General features: G+C 46.1%; 1 protein-coding gene across 1 annotated transcript in view; it reads right to left on the minus strand.

Annotated features, from left to right (window-relative positions):
- Positions 1-10,000, minus strand: part of thada (THADA armadillo repeat containing) — an 86,094-nt gene that overhangs the window by 11,615 nt on the left and 64,479 nt on the right. The window contains exons 32-36 of the mRNA XM_070977281.1: positions 7,585-7,964; positions 3,687-3,811; positions 1,617-1,689; positions 1,076-1,226; positions 626-745 (exon numbers count right to left, since the gene is read on the minus strand). Coding sequence (XP_070833382.1) covers positions 626-745; positions 1,076-1,226; positions 1,617-1,689; positions 3,687-3,811; positions 7,585-7,964 — 849 coding nt within the window. The remainder of the gene's footprint in view (positions 1-625; positions 746-1,075; positions 1,227-1,616; positions 1,690-3,686; positions 3,812-7,584; positions 7,965-10,000) is intronic.

Raw genomic sequence — 10,000 nt, forward strand, 5'->3', positions numbered from 1 at the left:
TGTAGACATGTTCTCTGGAAGGATGACTCATGCTTTACCATCTTGCAGCCCGATGGATGGATGAATCAGAGTTTGGTGGATGAGGGGTAAAGGTCTAGGGCTGTTTTTCAGGGTTTGGACTCGGCCCCTTACTTCCTTCTTGAAGGGTCTTCTTGATGCAATAAGATACAAGGACATTTTAGCAATTTGGGTGCTCTCACCCAATCAGTGCCCAATCTCACAAACGCTCTTTGGCTGAAATGGGTGTAAAAACCCCCACAGAACATCTTGTGCTTTCTCAGAAGAGTGGCAGCTATAACAACAGTAAAAGGGGGTCCAAGTCCATAATACAGTCCAATACAGGATTTAGAATGTAATGTCCAACAAGCTCATGTTATGGTCAGGTGTCCTCTGACTCTTGGCCATATTGTGTATGTGTTTGAGGGAGTGTGCATGTAAATCCCATGCAGGCAAATGTGTGTATAACATACTTAATCATGGATGTGTATGTGCTGAGCAGGAATGCTGTACAGTATTAGATACTGTGTGTGTGTGCGTGCGTGCATGCGTGTGTGTGTGTGTGTGTGTGTGTGTGTGTGTGTGTGTGTGTGTGTGTGTGTGTGTGTGTGTGTGTGTGTGTGTGTACCTGTACTGAGCAGAGGTGCTGGTACAGAGATGAAGTCAGAGGCTGAATCTCGGACCTCCTGGTCTTCGTCCTGCAGCAGCGTAAACAGACTCCTCCACAGAGAGACTGTAGTGGACAGACCTGACAAACACACACGCACGCACGCAGACACACACACACGCACGCACGCACGCACGCACGCACGCACGCACGCACGCACGCACGCACGCACGCACGCACGCACGCACGCACGCACGCACAGGTAGATAACACACAGTTCTTTACTTGAGCTCTGCATTTCTGATCCACAAAAAGATTTCTTGCCCTTTGATAGGTTTCAGAAAATAAAGATTTCAGAGAAATCCTTATTTTTTGCAACAAACATCTGACTTTTTCTGTTGACATCAAAGTGTTTATGTTGACTGCCTGGCAGGTAAACATTCCCTCAGCGGTTGCATAACCGAGGCTCACCCAGTGGCAGATGAGGGCTGCTCAGCACAGTGGCTGTACAGTTGACCAGCACCTTGGCAGCTGTCAGCTTCACCTCCACTGGCTGCTCCTCGCTGCAGCATGAGCACACCAGCGCCCCCCACTGAGATAAACAAGCCACTGCATTCGCGCCCTGGATGACAGATGGATAAAAAAAAAAAAAAAAACACATTAAGCTTTACAGAAGTTCCTTAAGCAACATACACTATGTTTGTATTCAACCGCTACTTGCAAGGAAGAAAACTGGCTGACATGACCACCGGCAACAAGGACTGTTAGCAAATATGTCAGCAACAATTACAATTAAATGAACTGTCAAAACTTACATTTAAAATCAAATAAGAGTGATAGCAGAACTTGCCCTTTGGTAAGCTCAGTAAGCTGTATGCTAAGCTGCAAGGCACAGTTACAAAACAGCATTGGGCTGAAGGGTGGCAGCAACAACAAACATCTTCTCCAAGAACATTTGTGAATCGGAATTTCAACCCAAGGCTGAGAGATTATTAGCACAGTCGGTCTTTACCTGAGGGTTAGAGTTCACCATTTGAACCACCAGCTCAGAAAGCAAGGTCAGGGCAGCACAGTGGAGCTCCACACTGAAACACAAAATCAAACACCTGATACCAGCTTCCAAAGTTGGTTAGCTTATTTTTAATGTCTGTCCCGTAAGAGGGACCCCCTCCTCTGTGGACATTTCTGAGGTTTCTTAGTGACAGAGTACATGTTTGGGCGAGCCAGCCCTTTAATTTTACTTATCAGAGCAGCGACCGTGTCTGAAAATGATAATGTGCTCCTCGGGTCTTTCTGTGGAAACCATTACACACACGTAATACTCCAGCACCACCAACTACACACACATCACTCAACTGTATTGGCTTACAATCCACAAAAGAAGTGTGCTGGTACTCACCACTACATTATGGATCACAATAGACCAAGTGCCATTCAATCACACGGCAGACAAGGGCGGCCAGCAACCCAATCCCATCCCTCCCCGGCTCTAATCATAACCCTGGGGCCACTCCAAGGGGAAAGTGGATCCCCAGGTCCAAGATTGCGGCCAGGAAAAGGCTTCACGGGGCTAAAAGCCTTTGTAATCCAATCCTTATTCAAGCCTGTATTCTCTTGTCGGGGTGAGAAAAGTACAGCAGTGGCTTGTCAAGGAAGGTGTGTGTGTCTGTCAATGCATGTCAAAGGGCTTACAGTACACGCACACACACACATACTGGAACAGTATGTGCCAAATCGGTCTGTGGTAAGAGGGGGCCTGTGAGTCAAGAGGCTCTCGTGAATGACAAAAATAATGGTTTGAGCCGGACAGGTGTGAGTAATCTAAAGTAGGAATAATGTTCTGCTGCCTTTGAGAGCACAAATATCAGCTTCCATCCACGTTTGCATTTCTTTTTTATTTCCTCACCTTACTGTAGATCTTTGCTGTGTTTCACTTTATTTTGAGCTTTCAGTCAATCAGACCTTCATCTGAGCAACGTATGTACATTTAGATCATACGTGTATCTAAATGTGCTGATATCTCTTCTGTCAGTTTGGACCCGTTCATGCTTCCTGGACCTTAGCAAAGATATACTTTTTATTTTTAAAAGCCACCGATCTCTGTGGCTGGTGGACAATTTGGTTATCCAAATGCTGCAACAATGCATAAGCAACCACACAAACACCCACACAGAAAAGGGGCCCGTTAAGTCCAGGTGTGCCCCGGTGCAGGGTAAAGGTGCAGCCAGTGAACCTGAACCTGGCCCCCCCTCCAGGAACTCTGAATGAAGGCTTGACAGCCAGACTGCCACAGCAGCGTGAGGGCTCTTTCACAAGTGGAGGTAGCCAGAAAAAACAGGGAAATGGAGGAGGAGGAGGAGTTTGCGGTTGCATTCTGACCTGTAGTACATTCATGACTCTTCCATCCATCACAGCTAAAAGCTCGGCTGGGATTGCTTAGGGACTGTTTTGACAGGAAGTTTTCAGGAGGGAGCAAGTGTTTTGGACTCACAGTTGCCTAACCTTTCCAGTATTTACCTTGAAATGAATTAAAGTTACAGGTAAAGGCCTGTTGAATGCTATGTTGCACAGTAAACAGGGTCTATGTACAAGATGTTCAGATTAAAATGGGTTAGAAGACCCAGAAAATGGGAAACATTATATTTCCAATGCAGTCACACTTCTTTTTCAGAATTTTTAGCCATGTTACTGGCAGGGCTGTGGGGATGGCAAAGTCGCTCTCTCTGTTGGTCCCCTGACAGTGGATCAGAGGCAAATTCTCTCAAAATTAAATGGACGTGCGGATGTGTTTTCAGGTTTCGTGACAGTTTCACAGAGCTGTGAAACACTCTAAGTTTTTTATACAAACTGAGCCAGACTGTGATTTTGGTAGTTTGTAACTGTGAAAGACAACAAATTTTATGGTGATTTCTTCGAACCCTTCAGTGCTGCAGGTGACCATACCCATTTAAGTGTCCTAGATTAGCACACTGTAGAGCATGTAAACTCCACCTACTGAAACAATGGAATAGCTCCTTTATTTGGCCCAAACTTTGATGACTTTAGGATGACGTTAAAGATGAGTTTCTGGGTATTCTCTAACCTGTGAACAGATTTGTGAGCCAGAGCAAGAAGGTGCATCAGGACGTCCTCCTGGGACAAAGTCTTTCCACCGTCCCTCCACTGGAGCTCACCGCTGGAGCTCAGCACACACAACACGGTGAGGACCTGAGAGGAGGAAGAGACACACAGGTTGTCACAGGAGTGAGAAATAAGATATTAATGGAGTCACTCATTTTCACCTCCATCTCTCTCTCTCTCACACACACCCACACACACACACACACACACACACACACACACACACACACACACACACACACACATAGACACACATTTGGAGCTACTGGTGAGGGAAGTTGCTCAGGGCCATCCATCAACACAGCTTTGGTGTCCTCTCTGCAGTGCAGCTGGCAATTTGCCCCGAGGGTATTTTTACCACACCGGTCAGATCCTCCCTATGCACACCCTAACCACGGGTACACAGCTGCCTCGCTCTCTCTTTCACACATACATGTATATGGATGCACAAGCGCATGCAAGCACACAAAGATGTGCAGAACTGCAGACACATCCCAGCTTTCGTCTGTATCTCCCTCTTTCATTCACGCAGTAATGTGTTCTTCGCCGTTCGTGTCCTCGTCACATCCATTCAGCTTAACCTCCTAAACTTGATTTTCTGCTTCCCTCACCCCTCGCCGCGTCCCCCTCCTCTCCATCCTTTCAATGCTGTTTTCTTTGCCCGGTCACTCCTCCAGAGAGGGAGGCAGCTGACCGAGTCAGAGGAGGAAAAGACTAGTTTTCCACTGCGTGAGACCCCCGTTAAAAACACACATCCAGCCGAGAACACATGTTGACATTCCTCCTGCATATCTCAATGATTATTATTTCTTTCAAGGGCCCAACCTGTTATTAGAGCTTTAAAATAAAGCTTGCTTTATAGGATCTGTGTGGGTGGAGAGCAGGACGAGCGGGTGCATGCAGTGTCGGTGTGTGAGCATCTGTGTGTGTGTTTATATTTGTGCATGTGAGCAGGAAAAAGACAAGGTAGCACGGTAGACCTCACTGCTCCCGGCTGTTCTGAGACAGACAAAGCTAGAGCTAGCCACTAGCTAGTGAAACATAGTGGAGCTTTAGCAGCTTAAGAGGCAGACATTTTCCTCACAATGGAGCCAAAAGGAGAGTGAATATTAGACTTATGAGGTGACCAGAAACACACTGTAACAACTGTATGATGTGATATCATGTCAATGCTGTGCTTTCACTTTGTTTTTTTCGCTGCCACACACACTTTAAGCACAGTGCAAAAACACGGGCTCCTTTTAACAATAGTACACAGTGTGCACACGCAGCTGATGTTATCCACATTTCATACTGCTGGAGACAAGTCATTTGGAAACATCCTGATGCACCGACACATGGTGCCAAACGAGCACAGCAGCCCTCTACACCTGTCAGGGAGGTTGGTGGACATACAGTGCATTTTTCAGATAATACTTCACGGAGTCCACTGGCAACTCCAGTGAGAGTAAATCAATCACTGGGCCAGTAAAGCCAAGCTAGTGCCATTATCCTTTTGGCTACTGCATTTACCGCGTGACTGAAAACACGCACAGTTTAAATCCCGGCTACTGCCTGTGTGTTTTTCACTGTTCATCCACCCGTCTGTCTGCCAGGTATTCAACTCTCAGCTCCAACCCAGCTGGTCTGACCGTCTCTGCTGCTTCTGACTTTTACAAGCAGCTTTAATGAGCTCCTGTCTTGCAACACACTCGACTGCCCACATACTCAAATATACACAGTCACAGGAAAACATGCCAACTCAGGCGTACAGACTTCCACAGCCGTAACATGCAAATAAACAGTGACGCCCACCCTGCATGAACAGACACACACAAACCTGTTAATAAACATTACACTCTACCCAGCTCGCACTGCAGCGTTATCTAGCTCTTATTCTTTCTGTCTTTTTAGCCACGGCAGCCTCAAGGCATCGCTACTTTTCTCTGGTATTTTCTGGCATCCTTGGCAAAAGCGGATCCTGAGCCAAACCCTGAAAGATTTCGACCAAAGAGAGCGAGACTGCCAGCTGAAATGTCACTACATGTCTTTTATTTAAATGTCAAAAAAATCAGAATGAATCCAAAACCCCAAACTGGCTATGGTTTGTATAAAGAGAAAAACTTTTTCAGAGCAGAGTGATGTGAGGAGATCACCTGCTGCTCAAACCATGGCTCCATACAAATTCATACAGTAGCTGCTGTGACTCACAAAACCACAGGATGACTGATTTCTTAGAGGGAAAAGAGTCAGAAGAACACAAACTCCAAACTTTCAAGAAACAGACATTAAAAACAGACTACATGCTGCAAATCTGCATGTTTGTCTAGAAGCACTTTCCATTTAATTTCATGGGTCTGTCTCGAGTACCAAAGTGCACCATCATATGCTGCCAAGTAGTTAGCAAGCACGTCCAGGTCTGAAACAAGACAACACCCAGTTAACTTCGTACCCTCATTGATGCACACTTGTAATAACACCTCATCCTACTTAGACATTCTTTACTGTAAGGGGAAATAAAATAAAACCAACAAAGCATCTCCGTGTATTTGCATTTGTGTCTTGAGCAGTTACGTGTCACACAACCAGAAGCCATTTGACTGCTGGCAAATGCAGTCAAAGTGTGGGTTGGGACAGACCCCGTGTGTCATTTCCTAATTTGTTTTTCATTTCAATAATAATTTCATTTTGTTGACAGGGACTAAAGGGACTGCTTCTATGTATCTCTAGCAAATGGACATGGAAACCCTATGGACCGCCATATATGGTGCTGAATACGCCTTTTTATCTTTGCTTCATTGATATGTACTGAATATTGTGTGAAGTTTGAGGATGTGAAGAGTCACAGTTTCAGAGCCGTGCAGACTTCCATCTGTCCTGTTTCCTATGAGCCCTCTAATACAGCAGATTCCTTTAACACATGTGTTATGAATAATGACTGAAGATGACAGGATAGTTTTCTTCAAACGTTGGAAGCATCATCATTGGATAGAATAGCAGATCAACACTATGTCATTGGTCGACTGCTGCTCCTGCTCCTCTCCCAGAATGCTTCACTGGAGTCCAGGGAGAGCTATGGAAACTGGCCCGTTGGGCTGGCTTGTCCTTGGCGCAGGGGAGGCTCCACTTAACAAGGCTGACACTTTAAACATTAACGGCTGCCCTGTAAAGCAGTGCCTGGCGAAGAATGCGCAGCCAAACACACACATGCATGGCAATGCCTCCAAAAGGTAAAGCACAACACACATAAAACACACACACGTCTGCAGCTGCATGCAGACTCACATACAGCCAGACTGTCCCAGCAGTGCTGAGTCATGTCAGCTCTGGAGGAGTAACAGAGCAGGACAGAGCATATGTGCAGGCTGCCTGTCCTCGCTTTATGATCACATTGAAATAAGACCGTCTGTCCCCAAACAGGAAATAGGCTGCATTTTCTCCTCCAAAACTTGTTAGAGTGGAAGCTTACAAAACCTCTCATGAGTGTGTGTAAGTTAGAGTGAGAGTTAGCCAGTCAGCTCGCTGCCAGCGTGCTTGGCGTGTCCCCCTGCGGCCGATTAGCCTCTCACGCAAGCCTCTGCAAGATGGATTTGGACATTTAATCAATTTGCGGCCAAAGTCCCTGTAGCTCTGTAAAAACTGTGATGAATAGGAAAAACATATTTTTTGGTAAGGGTTCATCATTGTGTGATGACAGGAGTCTGAAATTATGCTGCTTATGGCCTGTCACAGACTTACACAAGGGATCATACACACACACAGACACACACACACATTCACATCCGTAAAACAGCCAGACACACATACAGGCTCTCAACAAACACACAACAAACAAATGCACCTCCCATAATGCCTCTGTGCGTATGTGTGTGTGGTCTCACCTTGGCCAGACATGGGGGGTGTGTCTCATGAAGAGCAAGGCTGGTCAGGTTAGACAGGGTGGTCTCGTTCAGCCACTCAGGTCTCTTCTTTTCCTCTTCCTCTTCCTCTTCCTGCAGCCTCCTCAGGACCCCCTCCAGTGCCAGCTCCCTCACCTCGTACTGTGGGCACTGCAGCAGACTCTGCAGGAGCTGGCTCGTGAGCTGAGGGCCCCCCCAGAGCTTGGGGATATCCACGCTGGCACTGAGGGCCACCCGGGACAGGCTGAGCAGGTACTGGGTGCTGCCGGGCCCCAGGGAGGTAGAGGAGGTGTTGGGGGTGAGGAGGTCTGAGGCCATGAGGACGGACAGAGCTTCCTGACGGAGATCACCGACTTCTGAATCTGGCAAACACATGAATCTTCATGTTAGATGATAACATAGGATGAGGACACACGTTCAGAGTGGTTATCTTCCTTCAACTGATTACTGAAACTGGGTGGTGCCACTTTGGAATGGTGACACAAACACAAACCTGTCTAATATTTGAGTATTTGATCTTTTGCCTCCTTTTTTAAAACAGAAGTGTCAAACAAACTTAAAGAAGCTGCATGGAAAACATGTTGGCTCTATTAAAATCTCCTGTCTACGTCAAGAATCATTTCCAGAGACACTGCCATCCATTAACATGCTATCTCAATATACATCTGCTGATACTAAACATCATGTCATGAATTTGTCATTTAATATTGAGCAACATCACTATGATAAACCAAGAATAATTGTAAATGAGCCGAAGTTCATTGACTATGCCGTCGAGGAGCAGTCTGATCAGATCAGTCTAGAAAAATGGGTTTTAATGCCTTCTTTAAATGAGCATCATTTCTCCTTTTTATTTCTCATTTTTCCACATTTTTGGACATTGTATGCCTTTGTTAGAGAGGCAACAGCAGAGAGATGACAGGAAAAGAGGGCAGACAGACAGACAGAGGAATGAGACGTGATAAAGGTTTAGGGGCTGTTCATGGTTGGCCACCAAGGTCTGCCATGGCTCCTACATTTGCAGGTGCAAAGAGCAAATAAATCAGTGTCACACAATAATATCTTATCATTGTCATGTTTTCCTACTCTGAGTACTGTCAGAGCTACCTCAAGCACCAGGTGCCAAATACTGCTCGAGCAGTACAACTCAATCCACAGTGCTTCAGTCACATCTGAATGAAGACATCATGAAGCATTTACTGTACGTAATGGAGAACTACGTCTGAATGCCAAAAAGCCATTACTTTAACAGATAGATTATGCATTCCACGTCTGAAAAGAGCTTAAACTACGCTGCCCTCTGCTCTGTTTACAAAAGAAATCTGAAAGTCAGTGATTTTCTTTTGAATCCTGCTGAAGCTGAATCTTCCCTGAGGATTAACACAGTTTTAGCTCATCTTGACTATATTATGCCTTGCCAAGTATTTCTAAAATTGTAGCATCTAAGTTTATTGAAATATTCCCGGTGGCTTAATGTCTGCAGATGTATCCAGTCCAACGTCTGTGCAAACTAAACAAACACACACACAGTCCTTTGTGCAGCAAACAGATGCAGACAACAGGCCAGCCTGAAGAAGCCAGCGTCCTCTGTTCCTTTCTATTTTGACTTTTATAGGAAAGGCTGCGTCAGTGTCTGTTTGGAAATGCCCACGGCTGTGCCAAGGCAGCCACCTGTGAACATACACCATCGGAGAGCGATGGACACGCAAATGAACACACACGTGCACACACACATGTATTTCCTCTGAAATATAAGCATAATCCTGAGGCAGGGCAACTATAGAGTAACTCAATGCCGTTCTAAAGCTGTGCTCCTCCCTACAGTAGTGCTCCAAGACTCCACACAGACCCTGCTTTGACAGCCAACTCAATTAGTTTAACACACGCACGTAAGCACACGCGCACACACACACACGCACACACAGAACGCTTATGAAACCCGGTGCAACTCAATCTGGGCCTGCTGCGCCACTCAAAACGTGGCCTGACAAAAGAGCGGGAAATGCCGCATTCCTCCAGAGATGGGCCAGGTTACCGTGGAGACAGGCCAGGTTACTATGGAACCTGATCCTCAAAGGGGGGTCCTGGGCCAAATAAGCATACCCTAATGGTTTTAATGGGGGGTAGGGGCACAGTAATGACACCGATGATGAAGGGAGCGGACAGAGGAGGATGACTGAAGGAGAATATGAGCGTGTCAAAGGGAAAACGGCTGTCTGTCATGGTGGAGGAGATACACATGGAGCGTGTGTGAGTGTGTGTGTGTCAAAGAGTTGTATGAACAGCATGTTGCTAATAGCTCGTCACACACTGATGCATTCGACTGTCCTGATTTATACCTGACTCTCACACAAAGATACACAAAACCATTGCACGCCCGCCACAGCTTAAACAAACA

Source organism: Chaetodon trifascialis, chromosome 13 (assembly GCF_039877785.1).
Source record: "Chaetodon trifascialis isolate fChaTrf1 chromosome 13, fChaTrf1.hap1, whole genome shotgun sequence".
Classification (NCBI taxonomy): Eukaryota; Metazoa; Chordata; class Actinopteri; order Chaetodontiformes; family Chaetodontidae; genus Chaetodon; species Chaetodon trifascialis.